The sequence below is a fragment of the Artemia franciscana genome, chromosome 7 (assembly GCF_032884065.1).
Source record: "Artemia franciscana chromosome 7, ASM3288406v1, whole genome shotgun sequence".
NCBI lineage: Eukaryota > Metazoa > Arthropoda > Branchiopoda > Anostraca > Artemiidae > Artemia > Artemia franciscana.
In genome coordinates, this window is record NC_088869.1 from 21,212,001 (window position 1) to 21,239,618 (window position 27,618).

General features: G+C 35.0%; 1 protein-coding gene across 1 annotated transcript; it reads left to right on the forward strand.

Annotated features, from left to right (window-relative positions):
- Window positions 1-271: 271 nt before the first annotated feature.
- On the forward strand, window positions 272-26,867 carry LOC136028979 (RNA-binding protein Nova-2-like). Its single transcript, XM_065706976.1, has 6 exons — window positions 272-452; window positions 8,692-8,829; window positions 10,955-11,100; window positions 15,328-15,478; window positions 22,680-22,946; window positions 26,464-26,867. Exons 1-6 carry the CDS (start codon window positions 368-370, stop codon window positions 26,784-26,786), a joined length of 1,110 nt encoding a protein of 369 aa, XP_065563048.1. The 5' UTR covers window positions 272-367; the 3' UTR covers window positions 26,787-26,867.
- The last annotated feature ends 751 nt before the right edge of the window (window positions 26,868-27,618 follow it).

Here is a 27,618-nt window from a genome sequence, read left to right on the forward strand (position 1 = left end):
TTCCATAGAAGGGGGTAAAGGGAAGAAATGCATAAGCAATTTAGAAATGATACAGAAAGTCAAGGCCTAATTTTATAATGCTTTAAATTAATTTCCAGAACAGTCTATTATGTATTTGCTTACAGATTTATCAGAGACTATTGAAGAAGTTTTAAGCAGTCCAATAAACAATAGAACGAAGATACTTATTATGCTTTACCATAGATTATTTTTAATACCACGTTATCTAGGTTTGAAATATTTTGGTTTCTGATTGAAACGTTTTCTGCAACATAAGAAGATGAGTTTTGTTTAAAAATGTGAAATCTCCCTTCACATTCATCAACTCCCAGCATCCTTTGAGGTTTTTGGAACTGCAATTTGAAAAATGTATAATGGAAAAAGAAAGTTTGATGAAACTCGTGATGATACAGGGAAAAAAATTAATTGGACTGATATTCCCCTAGGAGATGGTAAATATATTGTTTTCAGTGTATAGGTTTCAAATAGGCTTCCTGGTGATTCTTGCAGGCTAGATCCCAGAAAATGGTTTATCAATGTGGTTGACATGCTTAGGGTAGTACAATCTTGTGGTTCCAGAAAAGAAATTTAGTAGTATAAGAGGTAGGCTATATATTTTGTTTCTCATATTATTGGCCTATAAATAAATTGAAGACAACATTAGATTCAATATACCATTTTGTTCTCCTCTTGAACACAATAAGTGCTTTTCTTCCAAATTCGATTTTAAGCCCTTTTAGGACCCTTGAAAATAATGACATTGAATATATTCTTTGGATATTTAAATGGTTTATAACACTTGTTTCTAACTTGCTATTTCATGATAGGCTAGGCTAAATTCATTTTGTAAAAATTTTAATATTCATAATCATTGATTCTACAAGGTCAAGTTTATTAAAGTAAATTCAAAATGAATCCACTTTGTTTTCCTCTTGTTCTTTCAGGCCACTTAAAAACTGCCATTTCATTTTTGTAATAGAAAAATATCAAAGCTGACAGAAGAAACATGCTAGAGAAAAAACAGATACATTGTTTTGATTATGCCTATTATATTCAATTTAATTGAGATAGATCAATGCTTATGGATTATATAACTTTAAAAATGGATTTACAATCAAATAGTAAGTTTAAAATTTATGTTTTAAGCCTAGCTTAGGAAATTAACAAAACTAGCCTTAAACTAAATAGGCTAGGCCTACTAGAACAATGAAGTTTTTACTTTATGATTACAGTAGCCTATGTTTCTATTCAGACTAATCAGATTCATTGCTTTCTTTCATTCTTAGCCTAACATCATTTTTTAACAGGCCTAGTTTACTAGCCTAATAACAATTGACTTACAAAAGAGTGACTGTATCTTAATGAAATTTCATATTTAGAAGGACCTCAAAACTCAGATCTCTTAAATCCCAATTTGGATTAAATCCAAATTGTCCTATGAGCAAGCTGGGGATTGTTAATTTGGAAAAATCAGAAAAAATGAGGTATTTTTAGGTTAGTACAGGTGACCAGATCTTAATGAAATTTGATATTTACCTTACCTTAAATTGCATTTTCCAGTGAGATAAGGTGGTAGATCCTCCTGTAGTTCTCGCTGGTGGTGAGTGATGTAATTATGTTGGCTTAGCTTCCCAGTCCAGCCTCCACTCAGCCCTCTCCCAGTCCCTGTTTACTCCAGCCTTGAAGGAGTGGGGAGTCTCAGCTTGGATGGTAGACTCAGATAGGCTATTCCAGAGGGGGACCACCTGAATAGAAAAGAAACCATGTCATTCCCTTCTCCGACATTCAGGCGGCCATCTACTGGAGCCATCTTATTTTTTTAGCCTGTTGGTGCATCGACAGGAAGGGTTGTTAGCTGTAATATAGTGCCAGAACTTTTTTGGGTTTTTCTTTGACTCATTTGCAATAGATTCTTCATGGTCTTGGATAACTTTTCTTGTCATGTTTCTCAGCTTGTTTTGGAGCATGGTGAATTTGTTGTGATGGTTGTCACACTTGCATTTTAGGTATTTATTCCATGCTCTATTTTTCTTTCTGATAACTTTCTTAATATTCCTGGGAAGGTATGGAAGAGTCTTTGGTTTATCTGACCAATAAACCTTTGTATGCTTCCTACATGCACCTAGTAAAGTAGACTTAAAACAATTCCAACTAGATTCATTGTCTGTCTCATCTGATAATCCCTCATCCCAATTTATATTAGCTAGTTCTTCACAGATTAAAGCATAATTGGTAAAAGTTCTCTTAAGTTTATCATCACGACTATGGTTAATATTAATGTCATTCATCATACATATGTGGTCACTTGCACCAATAGCTGGGAGGTAACAAGTGGAAGTAATCCTCTCAAGGTCATTTGTAATAAGGAGGTCAAGTAATGATGGTTGTTGTGAATGTCTAAATCTAGTGGGTTGCATTATTATCTGAGTTAGGAAGTTGTCAGCAAGGGTTTGGGTGGTTGTGTAGGAGGGGTTATTAGGGGGTGAGTACCCAATACCTTCAAACCAATGAACTTCTGGTATATTAAAATCACCTTAAAGCACAAGTGATGAATTTAGATTACATAAGATCTGTATTACATTAGAAACTGCTTGGTGAGATACTAGTTGGTTTGGAGCTGAGGGGCTACGGTAAAGCACACCAATATTCACAATTTCAAATCCAATTAGAAGTCTAACTAATACATGTTCCACCCAAGTATTAGTAGGTTGAGAAATAGACAAATCAATTTTATCTACATTAATTCCAAGCCTAGTGTAGATAGCCACTCCTCTTTGACACAGGTTACTATCTAGGTTACTCAGGAGTAAGTATCCAGGGATTTGAATATGTGCATCATCCAATTTGGTCAAAGAGTTCTTAAGACACGCCTCACAAATGCAGAAAACATCTACATCCTTTTCATAAAGTAACACTTTTAGTTCTGAGAGTTTTGGCACTAAAGAATCACTGTTTGTATATAGTATTCTTAGTTGCGTCCATTTTCTTTGGCCGACTGGGCTGTTGCTAGTTCTGGCTTTGTAACTCTGATATGGATTTTCGTCACCCAAACTAGCAGTGATGTAGTTGGTCTCAGACAAATCAGATGCAGCACTTGATGGAGAGACAGAGCTCAAAACCAAAGCCGTGGAGACAAAGGTTGAACTTATAGAAGTCTTTCTGGCTAGGCTTGATGCATTATTTACACTATTTACAAGGGATATGGGTAAGTCTAGTGAACCATCAAGCAAGGGGGGGGGGGACTACCTCCCCCAGGGGATCACGTTTTTTGACACAATGGCGCCATCACGGATGACAAGGTTTTTTTCACTGGCTGCTGCACGCCTCTTTATCTCTTCAACTAGTTCTTTCCTTCTCTTGCTGTCTTCATTGGATACATCAGCAAAGAAGGAGATACTCCCCCTCCTTGCTCTTGAGGCCTTCAATATATCCATTTTTATTTTGTAATCATTTATAGAAAAAAGGATTGGGTTGGGTCTGTCTATGGTACTTGCATTCTTACCATTAGGTAGATGTTTCAAGTTGGTAATAGCCCGAGGAACACCATAGGCAATCAGATTAAGTCGTCTTCTGTTTCTGTCCTGCTCTTGTCTCACTATTTTGCAGACGTCTGTTTCAAGATGGGTGGTTGTAGAATTTTCCACAAGTTTCTGCACATCATCTATGGAAACCTTTGATTGTATAGCCATCTCAAGTGTTTCCACCTGAGCCCTCACAGTGTCCAAAGAAGTCTGCATATCAGATCTGAAACCAGCAAACATGTCATGCATTTCACTACAATGGGAGTCGAGAGTGCTTTTCACTATATTTGGAACATCAGGCTTACTGGAACCTGTTTTACATAATGGGCATGTCCAAATACTTCCAAGTCTTTCATTCATTTTGCAGAAAATGTTGTATTCGGCTGTACTCATTCCTAGACATGTTGCACAGAGCCATTTATAACATTCATCACACTGAATGGCTGGCGAGGACTCACTCTGAACAAAACCAGAGACAGCCCACTTATTGACTCCTTTTTTGGGTGTTGTGGGTTTTGGGTGTTTTGAGCTATTGGACGCCATAATTTCAGAATGAGCTTCAACGCTGGGTGGAAAAATTCAACACTGATAGTGCTTAATGAAGAACGGGAAGATGTGCGATTCCCTGGAGAATTGAAAATAAAATGAATTGCCCAAAAGTCTAAATATATCAATCACAGCACTGAGGTAGGTCCCTCAAATCAACACCTAGGGTAATACAAGACCAGGGAAAATGCAAAAAACAAAGAAAAACAGTTTTATCTCACAGTTTAATACATATATATCCAGGGTTCAAATTTATGCAGCCACATGGATTTGTTATTGTCTCAGACCTCTTATTTCAAATCCCAACAAGATATTTGACATTTGGGGAGTTGGAGGGGGAAACTGGAAATCTTAGAAAATGCTTATAAATGTTGTAGATATGTGATTGATGTAACCAAACTGGATCCACTCTCTTTGCTGGAGTTAGGTGGTGGGGTTCAGTGCTTTGGCAAGTTTGGTGCTTCTGGACATGCTAGGACAATGAAAATTGGTAGGTATGTCAGGGAGCTGCACAAATTAACTTTATAAAGTCGTTTTCCCCAATTTGACCATCTTGGGGGACTGAAGGGAGAGGGAAAATTGAGTTATTTTAACTTACAAGTGGGTGATTGGATCTTAATGAATTTTGATATTTATAATGACTTGTAACTCACAGCTCTTATTTTAAATCCTGACCAGCAGCTAGCCTCTGATTTTCCTTTTAAAGCAATCTGTTGATTCTTAGAATTTTGCTATAGCTCATACCATATGAGCTCTTAGCTCTTGTTTTAAAAAAACTAGGGAAATTTTCTCAGTCTTATAGCCATTGGTCAGTACACTAGACTTATTTAACTTATGCCTATATATTTGGAATCAGCATGATAAACCAATTCTTTTGACATGTCTATTAGTATCAGAATTCTGTTTTTTAGCATTTTGGTTCCTATTGAGCCATGTTGCTTGTTATTCATAGTTTGTTACCACAAAATGTTTAAAGAGTTTTAAAGAAGATTTTCCTTAAAGATGACAAATGGCAGAAATTTTGCCTTGAAAAATGGCAAAGAAACTGCAAATGTGAAAAAAGTTTTTTTTATGTGAAAGTTTATTGAAATGTAAAAAAAGGGTGGAAAGGAGAAAACAATAAAATTTGAGGCAGTGCCTTAGCATCATCAATACCCTGAATAAAACTAAATCAAATGAAATTTCCTATAATTTTTGTTTTAAAGATTATAAGCTAGGTCTATGTCTGCAATTAGAGAAAAAGGGCTCCAAACCATTTATATAATATGGTCATCCTTCCTGTTTCCAACCAGTTTTCTGCTTAGGTTAGAGATAGTAACCATGCTGGGAGATAAGTTTGCTGAGACCAGAGAACTGACCCTGTCAGATTATTGTGAGGATTTTTTTTTTTTTTTTTTTTATTGTTTAAAATACTGTCCTATTAAAAACTACTCTATTCCTCAGAAAACTTACAAAAAAATTCAAATCCTTGCAAAGTTCATAAATTGGCAAAAGCTAGGTTGTACTTTGAGTCAATAGCTTCATCAAGTTGAGCTAGAAATGCTACCATACATTAAGCATGGGGAAGAAAAGTATGAAGAATGCCATTCCAAAGAAAAATCTATGAGGAAGAAGTTGTTTTCTTTTTTGGGGGGGGGGGATATTGCTTTATTGAATAGGTGTTGGTAGCTGGTTTAGTATCCCAGTCAGAATTGCATCCTGAATCCAAATTTAACATTTATTTGTATCAGAAATGGTTTGATACTATCATTCCTGGGGAACAAAACAAATAAACATGCATCCATGATCTTCTGACAGAAAATATAAAATTCCAAATTTTTGCAGAAAGGCACTTGAAACCTCTATAACAGGGTCCTCAAATACACTGAATCTAATGGTGAGATTTCCATTAAGCTTTTTACTTTTAGCAGGTGTCTCCTGTTTTTTAAAAACCAGGCAAATGTTTTCAGGCTTGTACACTTTGATAGGTAATACTAAACTTAATGAAACTTATATATTTGGAATCAGCATTAACAAGCCATTTCTTCTTATATATCTGTTAGTATCAAAACTCTGTTTGTGTTTTTTCTTTTTGTAATTTGGTTGCTATAGAGCCACATTGTTCCTTACTTACAATGTGGTACCATGAACTGTTTGAAAAGTTAATTTTTTTTTCTAAATTAAGATTGTCCATGGTAAAATTATTTGATTAAATCCTAGAAAAATTGTAGAGAAAATTTGGCCATTGTGAAAGTTTTTTTTTTTTTTTTTTTTTTTTTTTTTTTTTTTTTTTTTTTTTTTTTTTTTTTTAGTTTGAAAGGTTACAGAAACGTGAAAAATGTTGGATTAAATAATATTTGCTTTTATTTGCTTTACAAGCTGTATGACCACCATTCAAGAGAAAAGGCTCCAAACCAACTTTACAACATGGTCATCCATCCAGTTTCTGACCAGTTTAATGTTTAGGTAAAAAAAAGAATGTTGGGAAATAGACTTGCTATGACCAGAAAAGACTGTACTATGTTTTATTATTGAGGGGATTGTTTTAGCTAAACCAACCATTTAAAATCTATACCATCCCTTAGGCTGAACAAAATTTCATCTAATTACTAATAAGAATTAGATGTCTTTAAAAAATCAAAATCCTTGCAAAATTCTTAGATTGGTAGTAGTTAATCTATGCTTTGTGTTAATAGCTAGATCCAACTGAGCTAGTAATGTTGCTGTATGTTAAGCATAGGGAAGAAAATGATGAAAACTTTTTTTTGGGGGGGGGATGTTGCTTTTTCAGTGGGTGTCAGTAGCTGGTTTAGAACCATATTAAAGGGTTAAAAATAACAATTCTTACTTCATTATATACAGAATAATTGTAGTTACGTTATGCATTCCAACTGCAGCTTCACTATTATTTACCCTCTTGTGCAAATATATAGCCCAAATATTATGTCAGTAATTTAAACTGCCCAAATTTACTGGCTTATTTTTTTACATCTTGAGTCAAGAATCTTAAGAAAGAAAATAGGGTTCATCAAAAATTTACTACTTAGGGTTATATTTGGGACCACCAGAGGGGGGTGTGTTGTCAGAAAAGAAAAAATTATATTTAAATTATATTATATTAATATATATTATATTATATTAAAATTATATTTAAAGGTACAAGTCTAGAATTAGAGCTATTAAAAAGGAAAAGTGTAGTTGAATATTGAAAAACAATTTCACTTTACTTTATCCTCCTCTTATTCACCTCCCTCCATATACAAATATGTATGCCAAGTTGTGTAATTCCCATATGTTTTTCTGTTTCTTGAATTTGCAGTAGATACATGGGTTGAGACAAGAGTAATGCATAAGAAATGTAAAATTTGGATTGTTTATTTGCACATTAGGGAGGTGTTAATTTTAGTGGTATCATTTTCAAAAAAAAAATTCTGTATTTTTTCTGTACATTACAATATAAAAATTGTTTTCTTAACATGTTTCCATTTCAATAGACCCAATTCTAGGTGTTCTGTATTCTGTTATACTGCATAAAATAAGGAATCTAATGGTATTTTTATCAACATGTTTCCTATAGAAGTGATTATGTACTATGGTTATGTACTATAATTGAGCAAAATTAATGCTGAAATTAAAGTACTGGGTATACCATGAAGGTGTACAACTTCTTTATTATATTTTGGTTGCAGCTGACAAATGTTCCTTTGGTGCCATGACATCTCCCCTCATTTGCAACAGCTGAGAGGGTATGCTAACAGAACTCAATCTGATTGTCTATCCTGTCTCAAAGATCATTAGGGTCATTTTGTTTGTGCAATAATGGGGCATTATCAATTTAAATGTTAAACAGTGTAGAGCCAAGCTGAGTGTCCTGGGAAACTTTACATTTTACAGGTTTAGGTCTAGAATAAACTAGTATGGCACAGAGGTATAAACAACTTTATTCCATCCATCAGGTAGGCCATGGCCCAATCTGTGACTTCTTCATTAAATTGCTGATATTCTATCTTAAGCTTCAGTCTGAATGTGGTACCTTTTCAAGTGCCCTAGCCTAGTCAAGGATGGAAAGGTTAGCTTGGATCCCTTTATCCACTGGCTGAATGATGTCAGTTGACCATTATGGTTCTCCCCACAGAAGTGTGTGAAGAAAGATTTGTTTAGCATATTTGCAGTTTTGGTTGAAAGCTCTCAGATTTCCATTGCAATAATTTGCTGGGTTTTCTTTATATTTAGTGAAAGTAGACTTTACCAATCTTTTCATCCTCTTTCTGGTCATTTTGTGCTTGGTGAAATCCTTTTCTTTGCTAGTTTTCTTATATTTAGCCTCTTTTGTGCTCTCAGATTTTTTGGGGGATGTAAGGTTAAGTAGTGTGTGTTCTTATTCAACTAACCCAGGAATTTTTTTTTCCTTAAACTCTTCTTTTACCTTTGTATAATCAATGCATTCAGAGACTTATTTTTTCATTATGGTATTTCAATCTGTAAGATTGTTTTTTTCTTCAGTTTTTTGTTTTTTGTTGTTTTTTTTTTCATAACTATTTGCCTATAATTATTCTTTCATAAAACTCAAATCCCCAATGTTGTATAATTTACACAATCTACAGCAAGGTGGAATTTTTCTTCTTTTTTTTTTCTTTTTTTGCAGGTATTGTTTTTGCGAAAATTCTTATTCCTTCCCCTGTGGCTGGATTTGTTATTGGCAAAGGAGGTGAAACAATTGAAAAACTTCAAAAGGAGCTTGGGATAAGAATTAGGCTGTCTAAGTCTACTGATGTTTATCCAGGTATGTTTTCCACTTTGGATTTTGTTATTAATAGCATTTTTTACATTTTTTTTTTTTTCTTTGGAAATTTGAATGTTTACTTTAGTTCTTTTAGTATGTTGGAGTTCAAAAAATTAAAGATTGTGTAATTGAGACCTAAACATCATTCCTTTATAGTTGGAAATCATTGGTCTAGGATTGGCTTTGATTGATTGTTAGTAAAATTTTGTGAGGTAAGAAGATGAATTTGTGATTTTGTCCTCTTTGGGGTTAACTTTAGGAATGCTGATTTTGTAGAAGTAAAAAATGTAACAAATTCACTTGTATGACACCTACTCAGTCAGTATAAACTAGACCCAGCTTAGAGTTGCAGTTAGTTTTAATACCCATTCTGCTTAAATACCCTATATGGCTACAGTTTTAGTTTGTCTGGAGATAATTCCACTCAGTATATTTTGGGGCTCACCTTTGCTCATTGGAAAGATTTCTCTCTTCGTAGTAAAGAGTAAAATATGAGCTGTAAAGATAGACAAATTCAGGTGGCTTGGTTGGGTATGTTAAGAGAGATGTCCAAGTCCTTGTTAACAATGTTAAATAGTTTCATAATAATACATTGGCTGTTTTTTCAGTGTATTTCAAGCTTCTAATACATTTAGGATATAATTGGATGGAGAAGATCTTCATTCAATTGTAAATTCCATGGACAACTGGCCATGGCTAACCTAAATGTGGCTGTGATTGTTCCTGCTCCTCAGTATACAATGAATGAACTCTTTGCCATGAAGGTCTTGAGGAAAAGATTTGTGCCTAAATTGCAAGATAATCCCCCCCTCCCTCCATATTTGTCATTGATCTAGATGTTGAAAACTATGAAAGGTGTACCTTTGTGAGGGTTAGTAAAAGAATTGTTTTTTTTTGGGGGGGGGGGGGCTCAATGTGCATATGTACGAATTTGATATGTTAGTTTTTGGGGGGGTAGTAAACAGGACCAGGATCTTGAAGCACTTGCAATGGGGATTACAGTGACTGGGCCTTGGGAACAAGATCCCTGGACTTGTCTTGTACCTGTTTTAGCCATGTATACTTTTTCAATACTGCACTCTTTGTTTCATATTATGTTTGTAAGGAATTAAATATTTGTTTATCTCATTATCTTTATATTTTCCTCTATTGAAGTCGTGATATTGATCAGTTTAATTGGTTTTTTAAGGCTATATACATTGGTGGACTACAGTGTAACTCTCTGGGGTCTTAGTAACTTTTCTTAGGAATGTGAAGGGGTCAAAAAAAAATTGCAGCCATTTTTTTTTTTTTTTTTTTTTTTTTTTTTTTTTTTTTTTTTTTTTTTTAGTTAGTTAGTTAGGCCCATTTTCTCTCGCTCCTGTTCGTAGATATGGTTGTATGGATCAAAACCCCTTTTTGTTTTTGTTACATGGCCTGTCATAATGGAAAGTTTTCTTTTTGAATACTGTTTTAATTGAATGTTAAGTTGGCTAGTTGTTGGAACACACAAGCTTAAAGACAAAAACCTCTTTGTATTCTTAATATATGCATATATATAAGGATTTTTTTATGTTTTAGTCCAAAAAAATAATTATGACTTGTTTTTATTTCTCATTCAGATCTCTGTATCACTTTGAAAAAATTTTGTTGTGGCTTTGCAACTGAATGTGTCACTAGTAGCATAGTTCTTGTTCAAAAATGTAGTTTGAGCTACTGGAGGATATATTGAAATTATTTTCATTTATGGCATAGAAGGTTGCTCCTCTCTAGGTTTTTTAGAACAAGTGTTTATATTGTAGTCATGATAGATGCAAATATTTATCATTCTTGAGGTGGAGTTAGATTACTAAATTTTTTTTTTTTTTTTTTTTTTTTTTTTAAATAATCACTTAAGAAAATACACATTATGATATTTTTGTGCATTACTACTTTTTTGGTTGACTTTTATGGGGTCTGTTTAATGAAGAAAAAAGTCGAGCATAATTGTTCTGGCAGATTATTTTTCTGCTCTGAATACCAGCCAGTTTACTACGAAGTCCAGCTAATAGACAAAACATTTCATATCTAATCACTACTTGAGCAAATTCTTAATTTATATGCTTTTGTAAGTTCATGTTACAATTCTTTTTTCTTGAATTTGCAGGAACAAATGATCGTGTTTGCATAATGAAAGGAACTGTAGAACGCCTAACAGAATTCATACGAACTTACTACATGGATAAAGTGGTTTTTCTAGAATCCAGAGAGAATAAACAACTGCGAATGGATCAACAATTCCATCGTTATGAGGTTCATGAGCAAATCTCACCCTTTTTTTCTTTTTTCTTCCCTTTTTTAGACAACTTTGCAAAGTTCATTTACTTTTTGGATTTGTTATAATAATTCCTTTTATTTCAAAAAGCATTTCTATATTTCCTCATTTAATTTTTTTTCAAGTTTCTGCAAGAAACTTATGATACATTAAGCACAACATTTTTAGTCGACCTTTAATATCCTTGCTGGTATCATCATGTTTGGGTTTGTTTTGGTAATTGTGAGAAAGTGGTGAACATATCTAGGTATAAGTAACCCAATAATCAAAGCAAAGAGGGAACTATTGTTTAATTTATGAATTATGACTCTAATTTCCACGTAAATCAAAATATGACATGACAAATATATGACTTAGATTTGCTATGTCATCATTTGGAAAAAACTAATAGTCTCAGAATATGGCTCAAATTAAAAGATGTCATGTCCTTGCTTTTAATGCTTACATTAATGGTTTTTTTTAGTGTGAAAATTATCAAATATAGTATTTGTAAATCAAACATAAATTGTTTGTTTATCTTAAATGAAATTTCTAAGATTGCACTTGAAATTTGCTTCTTTTTTTATTTTAAAAAAACTGTCCAACTCTGTTGTCTAATATGAACTTCACTGCAAAATGTGCTTCTATAAAACTACGCCACTTTCAATAATGAATAAAAGGTAACAGTTTGATAAAATAACGTTTAAGGTTAAACAAACGGTAACGGTTAAATAATACCATAAAAATAGCTGAATTTGCGTTCCAAATCTACTAAAATCAGTACTTCTCTAAGATAGATTGTTTTCTTTTAAATTTCTTGTGACTAATTTCTTTTTCTTGTATTTTTGTAGTTTTACGGCTCTTTTAATTTTTCTTTAGGCATACATTGCAAATTTTTATTTCAATAATGATTGAAGGGGGTGGATTTTGTTGAAGAAATTTTTTCTATAAGAATACAAAATTTCCCCTGCTTGGGAATTTCGAACTTTTCATAAATGTTATCAATGGAATGCATCTTTTTTTTTCAAATGGTTTTGAACTTGTTTTTGCTGAAGACATTTGTTGCACTTTTTGTTTCAGTTTGGATTGGTGGCGGGTCTTTGGCTGAAGAAATTCTGTTTTGTCCATAAGGATACACTGTCCCCGTTTTAATTTTATAACTTTTTATAAATGTTGTTTTTGCAATGCATCCCCTTTTCAACTGAATTTGATGATGTTTCTACTGAAGGACTATACTTTTTTGCAGTAAATTCACCTAATCTAGCAAGTCATAAGGGTGTGTACATCTGCATTAGTTGGGCCATTGACATAATTTTTTTCTTTCCTTTTTTAGGCAAATATAACATCTTTGGTCTTTTGATTGTTCAATCATATCTGGCAAACAAGAGAATTCCGGAGCTCTTTAAGTGACACATAAATAGAGGCTTGGTCACAGGTCCAAGCCTAGGGCCAGGGTGTATCAGCAGATTTCGGAGAGAAGGGGGTTGGGGTCTAAAATTCTAAGAAAGAATATTCTAAGCAATGCAGTCCTTCAAATTGACCTTGTTGGAATGTTGTAGTTTCATAACATTTTTGGGTATGTTTTTTTTTTGTAGAAATTTATATACATATGTGTGTATTGGTGGATTGGTGTCAATACGACTCTTCTTGTCAATACGTGGCCCAGGGTTCTATCTCAACTGCAGCATGGTTGGGCGACAAGCCTGCTACCTGTCCCTGTAAAAAATACCATGCAACTGAAACGTTGATTCGACGTCTTGTGTGCCAGCAATGGCTCCTGAGTATTTTATCCTTTTTGTCTATTGTAAAGAGATCAGTATTTTCTTCTAAGAGTCTTCTTTGATTTGTAGTTTAAAGGAAAATTATACTGAAATATGGTGTGCAAGTTCTGGTTTGTTGTCATGCCTATTGAAGGGAGAAATGAAAATATCTTAAAGAAGAAAGAAATAGTCCTAGGATTGTTGAGTACTCAATATTCAGACATGGTCTATTTTTTTAGTTTCACCCATCCTAAATATCATGTTTTTTCCAGGATTTCTAGTTACTTTTACGATAAACGAGTGTAAAGTGGAAATACAGTTCTCTGTGATTAATATTCTTAAACTTAGTTTTGTTACAACCGTATTTAGCCATTAGGCTCGATACACTTTATTCTCCCATTTGCACGTGAGTGATAAACATACTTGATTTGGCTCTTTCAGTACAACTTCTTCTCAATACCGTAAATTGGAATTGGCAAGAACAAAAAAAGACTCTAAAAGGAGTTAATCTCCAAAAAGTCGCTGCTAGAAGGACGTGTAGCCTCGAAATCGGGATGACTGAGGAAAATCTAAGAGGATTTGTACCAACATCAAATTAGATCAAAAATTGAGTTTAGAGTAATGTTGTTTGTTAATGCCTTTCTATCCTTATTTAAATCCCTGGATACTTTACAAAATATCAGTATGTATATTGGTTTCATCAAGGACCACTCACATGCTAAACTATTTGAGCTGTCTGTCCTGTGTACATATTCTTCTGTAACATGTTTTTTTTTTTTTTTTTTTTTTTTAATGTTTGCAAGAGTACATGGCTGTGGGGAACGATATACTGTTTATAAAATCATCTTGACTAGCAGCTCATTTGTCATTAATGAAGCACCTGTCTTGGATAATTTTAAATTTGATTGCCTTAGCTGAAATAGTTGTCTAATAACTATTTATGTGGGTATGGATCTTCAGGAAGCAGTCCCAGTACATTGTGGTCCTCATGCGTCTACTCAGGATAAGCTAAAGTACCTGAAGATAAAGATACAGGATATCCCAGCTGAACACCTGGAAATCAATTGTTCACAGCATATTTAAATTCATTCTGGTGAATCGTTTACAGAGAAAGGTGCCAAACTGTGTCAGACGTTTTTGTCCCAGTGCCTACTCTACTGTCCAAATCTCTTGCTATTCTTTCACTTTTAGTTCTTGCTGTTATGGTCTTTAAAAAGTCCCAGGCGGACTCGAGGGATAGATTCTGTTTTGTTGAATCCCAAGGGTACTGACACAGTTTCATTTCGTAGTACGATTTGTCTGACAGCTGATGATTCACATCTAAAGGAGATTTGTAAAGTGATCGTGAAACTATACTAATGATGGCATGGTGAAAACAGCAGATCCTCTTGCCGACGATACAGTAGACTTCCTGTAACGATCTCCTTTAACGAATTGAATTGCAAGAGTTCATCAACCTCATGTAACCTTACTTTTTTAGTGCAAGGGACAGTTCAGTTATACATTATTTTTTGCAACCATGAATCTAGCTAATACATGAGGTAGGCCTTGGGAATTCATACCTCATCGGGTGAATGAACCTAACTACTACATGAGGTAATATATACCTGCATCGGGTGAATCAATTGCTTTGATACACATATGCTGGGTGCAAGGGAAAGTTCATATATATTATTGTTCATAATCAAGAACCTAGCTACTACATAAGGTAATCTGTGAGAATTTGCACCTCATCGGGTGAATCAGTTACTTTGATACAGATATGCTGGGTGCAAGGGTCTATGAAAAGTTGGGGGGGATTATGAGCCACAGACTTTGTCAGAAGCTTGATCCATGCAGGTTGTAGATGCAAGGGAGAATTCATAAGATTTTGAAATCACTTAAAAAAAAACTACCTCATGATGTGTGTTTTCATTAGATGTACAGTGTATAATATGACCATGGAGGACTTAATTTGCTTGTGGAAACTGCATCACCAAAGCTGAAGTGTATTGGCCACTTGCAGTTGTGGACCGTGTATTAAAATGTGGTACCATGTGAAACCGTGATTCAGGTGATCCGGTTTTGATACTATTGCTTTTATAAGCAGACAGAGATTGTTCACTATGATTGCGTATAGACAAGGAAGTAAAAAAGATCTTTAAATTTATTTACTTCGAAAGGATGAAATACGAATGAGCAATAATGGAAGTAATATAGTAAATTAATTGTTTGTGGGGAATAAGAGCATGAGATTATATTGCCACTAAATCCTCTGTTCAAGCAAGGGATTATTGCCACATTATGCAAGGCTATTGTTGTAAGATTTTGATTAGCTGTTAAGAAATCTCTTCTAAAATTTGATTCTATCCATAATGCCTTAAAATTTCTACAATATGATCATCTTGGAGAGTTGCAGGTTGTTGAAAATTCATATGTTTCAGGGGAAATACTCCTTTTGTTAACAATATTGATATTTCTTTCTAGCTAAAGATGATTGTTCCAGTGGAAACTGTGGGACGTCTTATTGGCAATGCTGGAGCCACCGTTAAAGAGCTGATCAAAACTACAAAAGCCTTTATTCAGGTCTCACAGCGACCCCCTCCCAATATCCACCTCCCTGAAAGAGTTATGAAAAGTAAGTTAAATATAATGTATTTTTTTATTGCCATGATTTATTATTTTATAATACTTGATTAATTTGAAAGATAGAAAACTTGATTAGTTTTTACATGTCTTTTCTATAATGAAGATACCGGGGATCCTGTTCTGGAATATATTAGTCCAACAAAAATATAATCTATAAGGATCCTTTCTTCACACTCTGGCTTTGTAATTTATGTTGTGGTTGTAGTTATATTTTAGTGATTGTAGTTGTAACTACATAGTCCATGTAGTTCTATTTTAATTTGTACACAATCAACTCTGTATCACCTTTGGGGTAACACAAAGGCTAAATAGTAGTGATTTGACGGAGCCGGAATTTTCTCCATTCTAATCAGATTCTCTGTACAAAGAATACTTTTTCTTGATGTTGTTAACAATTACAAGACTTTATGTAGCCAAATCAAACAGTTCGTGGTAAAGAACTGTAGTAATGAGCGGCCCGGCTCAATAGTAATTGAAACTCTAAAAAACGGAATTTTGATACCAATAGTTACATCAAAAGAATTGCATTTTGATGCTGATTTTAAATATATGATTCATCAATTTTAGGCTTACCCATCAAAAATTACGAGCCTGAGAAAATTTGCCTTATTTTAGAAAATAGGGGGAAATACCCCCTAAAAGTCATAGAATCTTAACGAGTCTTTTATTGTTTTAAAAAGTAGAACTGTGACAAAGAGGCAAACTTTAGCGTAAAGAGCGAGGTGTTGAGGAGGGGACAACCCCTTTCATATACGGAATACTTTCTGTTCGTTTTAAGTTTTAATGTCGCTTCTTACTTGCAGTTACATTTAATCATATAATTAAGTTCACATTAGAAATGTTTCATGCAGCAGTTGATGATTAAATTTCCTGTCTCTAACTTTCAGCCTAGGAAACAAATAACAAAAATAAATGCCAAAATTTAGTTGAGTGTCAGTAAAAAGTTTCTTTTCGTCAGTGGTATTGCTAGGAAGGTCACAGAAAATGACGGTGACCTCACTAAAGGGCTTTATTTGAGTAAATTTAGTCTAATTAGCATTGAAATGGGCTGTACCTCCTGGCTACGTCAATAGTTTGCATTTTTTTTATTCAATGACTAATTGATTCCAAGCATCAACTAACTGTATTCTGAATTTAAGTCAAAAGTAGGCCTACCAGAGGGAACGAAGCAACTCCCTTTTTTATGATGAACGGTTTGTAAATTGATTCATGTAACGATGTTTTCAAGTCTTATATATCTGGATACTCGGGATCGCCATTGCATTGGTCACTACCGATCCGGTTATAATCATTTTGTAATTTTTGAAATTATATTTTTATTAAAATGAAATAGAGAACGCAGTTAATGAATGAAAATAAATTATTAATTGGTGACTTCTCAGTGATTTTGTAGACCTTTTTTGCTCACGAATTGGAATCTTTCTTCACTTGTAACGGAATTACTGTAAAAATGAGTTGTTTCAAAGGGACTCCTCCAAACTAAAACCAGGACCGACTCAGAACCACTTAGAGTGGTTGAAACCACTTAGAGTGGTTGAAACCACTTAGTGGTTTCAGAACCGCTGCCTGACCGCTTAGAAGACCACAAATATACAAACGTTGACAATTCTGTCAATACTTTGGTTATAGTCGGAAAAATACAGCATTTTCTCGAGAAAAAAAAATGCCCAACGCCGCAAAGATATCTTTTTTGTGTACTTTGTAAGACAGAAGCCCAGTTAATTGTCAAGCCAGCTTCATAATTAACAAAAAATAAGTATATCACTTTTGTCTTCTTAATCAGGTGCCCATGAAGGGGAAAATGATACTCCTGTAACAAGCCCAAGGATATCGAGACTCATGCTATTTTCTTGCAATATTTTAAGTTTCAATATGATTTGCCTATTTTTCAAAGCCGTGTCCCCTCAGAGATAGCATCTACCTGCAAGCCTAGTGGTTATGCGTTTTTTATTTTGTACCAAAACAAATTCAAAGTATGATTTGGATACATAATAAGGAATGAACTCAATATGCAATACATACAACAAACTGAATGAGAGAGAGAGAGAGATAGGTTTATTTAAACAACATCGTAGCTAACAGCTAATTTGCGTTGTTTCACTATGCTAAATAACAAATTAACACAAAAAAAAAGAAGAAAATATCACTCGGCTTTGTTTAGTAATTCCGTAAAAAAAGGTACAAACGAATTTGCGTGGCGGTTCGTGCGTGAAGCTACTGGAACCAGTTTATTTTGGTGACGCGTACGGTTGTTGGGCGGTGCAGTAGGTGGTAAGATGTCTCGATGCTGGGGTTTAGAGAGAAGAAACTTCCCAAACCTCAGGATAGTCTGCTCGTATCTTTGGGCCAACGTGGGGAGGTCGAGTTTAACAAGCACTTCACCATAAGACATTTGTCGATCGCCAATAATAATGAACACGGCTCGCTTTTGCACCGACTCAAGTTCTTGGATGAGGTATACAGTTCGCAGTGCTGCAGGCCCCCATAGTGGGCTTGCATATTCCAGAACTGGACGGACGTATGTAAGATAAGCTAACAATAAGCACTGGACATCACAGCCAAATCTACGCATTGTACTCAAAGACAGCAGACATGCATTTGCGTTTTTAACAACATTTTCAACGTGCAAGCCGAAAGAACAATCACTTGAAAAAGTAACTCCCAAAATCTTTATTGAGTCGACAATCGGAAACGGAACATTTGGCTGGCTGAATGTGCGCTTCAACGGATTAAAGCGTAAGACCTTTGACTTATTCGTGTTAATGATCAATTTAGAGATATTGCACTCGGCAATAAACGCATCGAAGAAATCGTCACTGAACTCTTTCTTAACAATCCCGTTTTCAACTAAGTATTTCAATAGAAAAGAGATATCGTCTATAAACTTGTAATGATCCTCATATTTGACTAGTAGGTAGTTGATCACGGCTATAAATACAATGGCAGCCAACTTTGTGCCCTGTGGAGCTCCACATGTCATACCTGTCCAATCGGAGTCAGAATTCCCCTCAAACAGGGCATAAACACGCTGTTTCCTATTAGATAAGAAATCCATAATCACGGATAACACGCGCTTTTTCGCACCCATTATCTTCAAATTTTGGCCAGCAATCAGGTGGTTAATGAAATCAAAAGCTTTTTGGAAGTCTATTCCACCTAGATCTAGGAACCGATTACCTTTATCCAGCCATGTAAGTATACAATCATACATACGCACTAGATAAATTGTAGTACTGCACTCCTGGAGTCCACCATACTGGTACTTATCGATAGAAGAACTGATTTGGCCGAGCAATCGACGGAGTACAAATGCTTCCGTAACTTTAGCCAGGCAGGGGGTTATCGAGATAGGACGCAATTCATCACATGCTTTAGGGGGGCCCGACTTCAGAATAACCCGGATATATGCCTTTTTCCAAATATCTGGGAAAGTACCAAGCATGAAACACAGGTTAATCAACACGGATAATGGCCTGGCAATGAAGGGGGCGTATTCACGAACAAGTTTTACAGGAAGTTCCGAAGGATAGGATGCACTGTTGGGCTTAATTTTCATTAATTCTTTGAAGACGTCTTCTTCAGTGACTTCAATAACTTCCTCTTCTGAGCAGCCGTACAAGAGATCGGCTTTTTTGGACTCGGTGGGTGGAGGGTGGGTTGTGCAGATTTCAGTGAAGAAGGATTTCACATCTGTCGCAGTGAGAAGTTTGCCACTATCGTCCAATATTCTCACACTAGAGGTAGTGGATTTTCCCGACATTTTTCGAACAGACTGATTCCATTTCTTTGGATTATTGACGCGCATAGGTGACACTGATAAACGGCCATATTGAAGTTTGGCCTTCCGTATTACAGTGACGGTGTAATTTCGTAGTTTCTTTGCGTTTACTACATCACCAATAAAATATAGGTGGCATCTCTCACGGATGAGTTTCTTTATGGCAGGGGTAATCCATGGCTTATCAAACTCACTAATGGTAACTGACTTGGTGGGGAAGATTTCGGTGTATTTGGAGTACAGAATGTCACTGAATCTTTTAGTCTTTTCGTGGATGCTTGAATCTCCGTCAACTTCTGGGAAATCATAATTGCCTATCCACTGACCATAGGCTCGAATGGCAGAGTCCGTTAGCGGGTGGGTAACCACGCGGCTTAGTTTAGGCTTGGGCAATGAACTGTGGGCTTTCCACAGAATAGCAAAATGGTCGGACTTGGCCACTGGTCCGAGAGAAACAGGATTACAGTAGTAGGACTCACAGTTCGTAAGAATGAGATCCAGAATGCTGCCTGAGACGTGAGTAGGCATGTGAACCACTTGTTTAAGGGATAGACTGGATGAAAGCCAGCCTTTTTTCGTCTGGTTGAAGTCGCCTGCTATGATAAAAGTAGGATTACTATAGTGGATCCGAAGCACATCAACAGTCTTATGCAAGTGACAAGGTCTCGGCGATTCTTTGCACTTTCTGGGTAATATACTGATGCCACAATTATGCACGAGTATAAGCGGGGCAAGTAAGTCGGTCTGCACATCGCCCAGATTACTTCATGGTCTGGATTAGCTAGATCAGAAAGGAGTTTACAGGGTATATCTTCTCTTACAAACAGACCAACACCGCCCCAAGTTTCGATACACCACGATTAGAGCGAGTGTTCAAGAACACAGAGTATCTAGCCACACGACCTGTATTTTCATCGAGGTTCCATGTTTCAGTAACGGCTGCTATGGCAATGTTATTCTGGCGAATAACGGCTTTAAAATCTTCTGTTTTGTTGCACAGCGATCTAGTGTTGCAAACGAGGAAGTTAGGAAGGGCACGACGAGCGTTGAATGTAACAGGTCTTAGGATAGGAGGCGGCTCATTGGCATAGTCGTTAACGGGCAAACTGTCGAAGCGTTCGATTACGGGTAAGTCTGTGAGACTCGATTCAGTCGGTCTGCCTACATTGGCGCGGGTGTCACTTAGAGCGGATAAGTTACTCGGTTCCACTAGGGGATTCCTCCTCTCAGAAACGCGTTTACCACTTCTGCAACCGTGACTCGTTTTAATGGGAGGCTTAGAAGTAGCTCTACTGTGAACAGTGCTGACATCTAAAAAAGGGGCGGTAGCAGCATCTGGTGACTTCGTCAGAAGATTAAGTCACCAAGTTCAAAAAAGTAGATGGCGCCACCGTATACAGGGGTGAAGAAATGTTTCCTGTACTTAATTTGCATATTGATGGCACAGAAAACTGTCAGGATAGCCACTGCTTTAACTGGTAACCCTAGTTACTGAAATAACCCAAGAACAAGGGAAGCGTAAGGACCCCCTCACCTATTTCCCGCAATTTACGGGTAACTGAATACCCGCGGGTACAATACGGCACTTTCGGGGGGTTTCTTCCCCCCTTCTGCTTGTTCTGAGAAAAAATCAGCACTTAATGAAAGGTTTCTCCAAATGTAAAAGATAAACGAATCATGAATGAACGAATGTTCATTCATAATGAACAATAAAATAATATACTGTCATGCTTATAGTATAATAGTACAATATGATATGATACTTGCCAATAGTTTTGATCATACCGGAAGGCAAATACTAAGCCAAATACTTATAAAAATCCAATTTCTAACTAACAATATGTTGTTTCTCGTATAACAATATGTCCAAAATTACAAAACAGTAATAATATTACAATATTTTTTGTCAGTATTAACAGTCACTTTGCGACTGAATACTCATTAGTAATACTAATAAATAAAAGAAATCGATAACAAAAACGTGTATTTTCAAGGCAGAGTGATCGTTCTGGGGCATAATATTGTTTTTGTATTTTTTAAGTTGAATAATGAAAAAGTTGAAGTTGAAGTTCTCTCATAGTTTGATTAGATATGTTTCATAATAATGCAGTTAATTAAGCAGTTTAGCGATTCTGGTGCACACAAATTTGATCAGTCTCGGAGAGTTTAAGTAATAGTTAACCTGAGAATTGAGTTAATTTGATAAAAAGATGTAGTTTTTTTGTTTGTTTCTTTTTTTAAGAAAAGCTGAACTACCTTTTGGAATTATTGTAAAAATCTTAAAAATATACTTAATTCTGACACGATTCCGATTTCTTTGAAAGACCATGAATCTCAATTTAAGTTTCTATTCATCTTCCCATCACTCCTAAATAGTCTACCAGGATCTAACAGAAAGATAAACTGACTGCTTTACAATATTTTGAATATTATGACGATGACCTAGGATTATAATCAAGGCCCTATTCAGGGGTGTTAGGGGGGTTTAACCCCCGCCCCTGAAGTGTTTGTTCGGCTTGTAATGCATAGAAACACATTTTTTTACGTTTTTGTAAACCCCCTTCCTGAACAAAATCCTGGATCCTGTCGATTATGTTGTCCTGTCGTAATGCTGGATTACTATTCGTAATAATATGTAAAAATACGAAAGTAAGGAAATATAGTAAAACTTTAATGTCTTATTATAAAAAGCTTCTTATATTAAATAGTGCATACAAAAATTTTAATTCAAGTATAATATCTAACTAAAAAATTCTCAAACTTATCTACCTCCGAAAGCTTCCCTGACCCTTCTCCCCTCTTGACCTTCTTCTGTAAACTTAGTAAAAGCTTTTACATGCTTAAGAATAATAGTATCTCAGGCCAATTCAAATACAATGTTAATAATCGAAACAATTATATGAGCTCCTCTATTCCTTCCTAGAAATTTCCCCTTCTTGCTTTTTGGAACAAGTACTTTTAGTTTAGAGGTGAATTAGAGATTATTTTTAGTTGAATTGTGTGACAGTGTCGAAGCCAACGCTTAGTAATACACGGTGCTCAAAATTCAAATTAATAAATTAAACACATTAAATTAAATAAGATTTTATATATATATATATATATATATATATATATATATATATATATATATATATATATATATATATATATATATATATACATATATATATATATATATATATATATATATATATATATATATATATATATATTAAAATAAGAAACACTTTGTGGTTGTATTTTTAAGAATCAGGACTTGTCTCTCAGAGAGAAGATGCTATGGTCTTACATAGACTATTCTTTAGTTTTGGTTGTAAATTGATTCTTTTTCTGTCTGACTTTAGTCATTCTTGAGATACACTATTGCTCATCTATATTTGAAATATATATATAATTAAATGACTTCAAGTTGCTGGCGACTATGAGCCTATAGTGGCTGCTGTTAAAGAAGTCTTTACGAAATTCAAAGATGATGCAAACCATGCGGACTATACTTTTGTCAGTTATGCTAATGCTGAATATGTTCCGAACGCATATCCTGCTGGGCCTGCAGTAGCGCAAGGGAATGCACAAGGAGGTGAAGAAGCTGGTCCAGATCCTTATGGCATGGCAGGAGGTCAGATGGGGGCCAAAATGGCGCCTGCTCAAGGCTATGGTGCTGCAGCTTCAATGCTCGGTGAGTGTGCTTTTTGTTGTCTGTTATTCTGTTCGCATTTTAGTTGACTTACCAATTGCAGCCAAATCCTCGCATCCAAGACGGTTTAAATGATTCGTGTGGGTCCACCAACGAGGTTGCTAATCTTCTTTAGAATAACACAAATTTGTTGACCGTTTCAATTGATCTTTGTGGGGGAAAGGGAGGTTGTAAAAAAAACAGGTCACAGACTCGTTTACGTTTTAAATTCCGATTTATTACACTATTATTCTGGGGTTGAGACTTCATACAAGCTATAATAAAATTAATACAAAACATCTTTCTTAGTATACATGTATGACTTTTATAAAAAGTCAGAGGATTTGTACTGGGAGGGGTTTGAGACACGGCTAAGTTCATTTTAAGGCCATTATTTTAAGTTTTTAGTGGGGTTCTTTTGACTATTATTATAAGGGGGTGAAACTGTGCATATTCTTGGTTGTAGTCTCTGCTATGAACGAGGCTCATTGTGAAAAAATATTACCATAGTTAATTGGAAAAGTGTTCGAATCAGAGAAGGAAGATGAAATACAAGTCACTTACATACAAAATGATTAAATTAATATTGATTTTCTTTTAGCTTTTAAATAACTAACACAGACCATTGTAATCAAGATAACATGGGCCAAAACCTCTGATGCAACCCACCTAGGTTTTGAAATGAAATATTATAGTGGTAGCAGTAACACAGCCAGCTTTATGAAAAGTTTAACAGAATCAAACTATATTCAGGGAAAATAATGGTGGCTAGCAGAGGACTCGCTCATAAAAATGCCAACAACTATGCCTTCTTTTTCATCGACCAAGACTTCATTCTTGGTATATTTTTCATTAGTGACATTGAAGTCTAATGTAAAACCGTCTAAACATACCCCGAAAAACAACTTAGTGTGAAAAAGACAGAAGTAATGATTTGCTATTATACAGCAGCACAACTGTCTTAAAAGTGAAGTTTAAAAAAAAAAAATTAGGGGGCAAAAAAGGAGAAAAAAAGGCCTTTAATCGGACCGTTGCACCTATTAAGCTAGTTGGTCATAGATCATTTTTGAGTAGCCCTATTGACAAAAATTGTTCGGTGACATACTTGTCATATTTATTTTTGCCGACATACAATGTATTCAGAACAATTACTTTGCACTAGAAAATAACCGAAATCTCTTTTTATTGCCTTCTCTTTTATTTCTGTATTGCTAAAATAAGTCCACAGATAAAGGCCTTGTTTGAATTTTTTACAACATTCACCAAATATAAGGATTCTTTTTATTTGAAAAATAAACGGAAAGGATCAGTTGGCTACCATTAAGAAATAGAAAGCTAATCTCTGTAAAAAGAAAAAAATTTGCGCATAAATAGACCTTGGAAAGTCTGTCTAGGCAGAAACTATTTGGTACTGTGCCGAATTACATATTCATTCTTCTTTTCTTTATTTATGCGTATTTCCAGAATCATAAATAAATTATTTATTACAATTTTTCAACTTGAAAAAGAATAAACGAACCTGAAATTGGATATACAATCAACAAAGTCATGCTTATGGCTGATAACAATGTGCCTTAGATGTTTTCGCTGAACGAGCATCTCCCCTTATTCTGCTTTTTTTTTCTTGGGCTTTCCTATAACATTGGAGGAAGATTTCTAAGAGATAGCCATTTCACTCAGACGAACCTGAAATAGGACATACAATCAACAGAGTCAGGTTTATGGCTGATAACAATGTGCCTTAGATGTTTTCGCTGAACGATCATCTCTTCTATTCTGCCTTTTTTTCTTAGACTTTCCTATAACATTGGAGAAAGATTTCTAGAGATAGCCATTTATCTCAAACGTCAACAGATTAAAAAAAATTTGCCTCCATGGGGAACATGACCTACATATCCCCCGGGGATAAAAGTTCTTAATTGTTGCACCACAAATCATAAAGTTCAATGATTTTAATTTGTACGAGTGGAGCTAATGATTACCCATGGTCCCTCCATGTCCCTCTTCCCTGTTGTAATTTTGTTTAGCATTGGATAGGTTAGCTGTGTCTTCTTCGAACCACAGTCATGCTGGTATTTTTAATCAGTGGGATTGGGGGGCAAAACGTAGTCCCTGGAAGCTTCTTGGAAAAACAGTTTTTAAGTTTTTTCTTGGTGATAAACCAGCTTGGTCCAAGTTGCAGACCGGCTTGGTTTTAAAAGCAAACCAAGTCCAGGAAATTCATAGGGTGTCCTTCGACTGGTTTGGATCGGAAACCTAAATAAGTCCTAACTCGGTGCTAAGTCCAAGCTGCGGATGACGCAGCGTGGGGCTACAAAAACGAGCTAAGTATATTTTGAACAGTTTTTTTTGTGTCTGTATTGGATGTTTGAAACAATCAATTTAATTTCATTGCTGTAACGTATGGAATAATTTTCATCGATGCTTTCTTTTGTTAAAAGTCGAATTCTTTGAAAAGCTATTGATTTGCAAATTCAAAAGATCACTTAACAAACTAAACATATTGCTTCAATAACAACCTTTTTCAGAGTTCTCTTTTGGATTTAGTAAGCATCAATTTTCTATACAGTTGAGTTAATTAGGATCAAAAGGGGTAGAATTGATATAAAAAAAAAAGATCTTTAAGTACTAAAACTTGATATCAGCTCTTTTTCTAGTATTGGCCAAAACATAAAACAGTGAAGAAGAAAAAAACCGAAATCTGTATATGTTTTTCTAGTTTCTTTGGTTTATAAGAGTAAGTGAACATTCACTGATATAGACTAACAAAAAAAGACGAAATGTATAAAAAGACTATCATTTGAAACATTCCATCTTCAAAACTCCAAAATTCTGGCGGATCAGAATTTTTGCCTGATCTTCGTCTTTTGCTATTCTCCTTACATGCCCTGGCAATATAAGAACAGAAAACGGTTGAAAAAAACTTAAATAGAACGGTCCCGACCCCTGCTTAAAACTCAGTTGGTATTAGAAGAATTGATTATTATCCTGATTTATTCATAATTACTTTTGCTTTTTTTAAGTTGGACACCATTATTGATTTTAGTTTCTATTCTTTCTCAGTTTTTTTTGTGATCTGTTCGTTTTCATCTGACTTGTCATACATTCTGATTGCAGTTCCGACTCTATGTGTGTCTTATTTACATTATCTGGTCCAAAAACAAGACCATTTCTGATCATCAGTGAGTTTACGTAAAGACTGAAAATTAATCGCTAATATCTGTGAATCGTTATTCTTTCCTAAAGGCTTTTGCTGATCAGGAGAATTTTGGACAACATTAAAAAGAGCACTGGGAAGTGGTCAGACATATCAGACAATTTAATAATCAAGATTTGTTTGCAATCAAGTTGTTAGTGCTTGGACCTTTGTATAACTTGTCTTATGGGATAGTAATTTCTATTGTGATAATAAATAAAAGCTGAGAATCGAATGCTTTCATTTTAAAATTTAAGAATAACAGCTGAATTGACTGATATGAGAGACGAGTTATTTTTCATTATTCTTCTTCTTCCATTTAAGGTGGTGATGGAGACGGAGTGGAAAGACTCTTGATTGCCCATGATCAAACACCTGTAGAGCCAGAAGCCTTGCGCAGTTACATGGCCAGGTTCAGTCAGCAACTGCAAACTCTTGGATGTCCTGCTCATTCTATACAGGAAATAGCATATGCTATTGAGACGTTGTCAAAATATCATTTGCTATCATTGACTGGAGGCAAGAAGTCCTCTCCGTCATGGACGGCTCCAGGACAATCTATTGGATATAGCTCTATTTATGGGACACCCAAAACTCCAGGTGTTTCCTCTCTAATGGGGCAAAAGCCACCTGGCAGTAAATGGTGATCGTTTAACTTGCATTCTTGGAAAAAAATTCTTTGTATTTTCATGATGACTTCTAATAAAGACAGAATGTTTTTAAAATAATTTGTGTTCATTTAAGGCTAGTTCTGTTACTAATTAGGTTAAGGTTATATATGGCTAGTCACTTATATTAGGGCATGTCCGAAATTTGTACAATTTTGAAGCTCGTATAGAGAAGTAGTAAGATGAAAAACCGCTGCACTATAGGGATTTACTAACTTGTTTTCTCCATTTGGGACATATTTTAAATTGGGATTAGAGTCCAATATAATTTAAATATAACTTTTGTTTCTTCTTCAAACTAACACACCGCATGTGATTCCTCAGATTCCTTTTCGGTGTGTTTGTTTTAATGTATTTTGTATATTTTCTCAATCAGTGAAGAGCTGCAACCCCTCCGGCCTTTGACTCTCAACGCAACTCTTTTCTATCGCAATATTTTAATACAAGCGTCTGTTAGTAAATTAAATTTAAAAAAAAGTTTTTTTAACTGCAATTAAGGAGCGACATTAAAGCTTAAAACGAACAGAAATTATTCCGTGTATGAAAGGGATTGTCCCCTCCTCGCCTGACTCTTTACGCTAAAGTTTGACTCGTTCTTACAACTCTACTTTTTAAAACAATAAAAAACTTTAGCGTAAAGAGCGAGGCGTTGAGGAGGGGACTATCCTTTTTTTTTTTTTTTTTTTTTTTTTTATTTAATTTCTGAAAGTTTTTGAGTTAAGGCATGTTTTGATTTTGGCTCACCGCACATGAATAAATAAAACGAAATTTGCATAAAATTATTTTTTTTCTAAATTGCTTTCTCATAGTT

Bases quoted from the DNA above. Each gene is read 5' to 3' on its own strand.
- LOC136028979 (XM_065706976.1), top strand. From the start codon at position 368: ATGTATAATGGAAAAAGAAAGTTTGATGAAACTCGTGATGATACAGGG. The intron at 453-8,691 runs GTAAATATATTG...CTTTTTTTGCAG, and splicing joins TGATATTCCCCTAGGAGATG to GTATTGTTTTTGCGAAAATT. The intron at 8,830-10,954 runs GTATGTTTTCCA...TTGAATTTGCAG, and splicing joins GTCTACTGATGTTTATCCAG to GAACAAATGATCGTGTTTGC.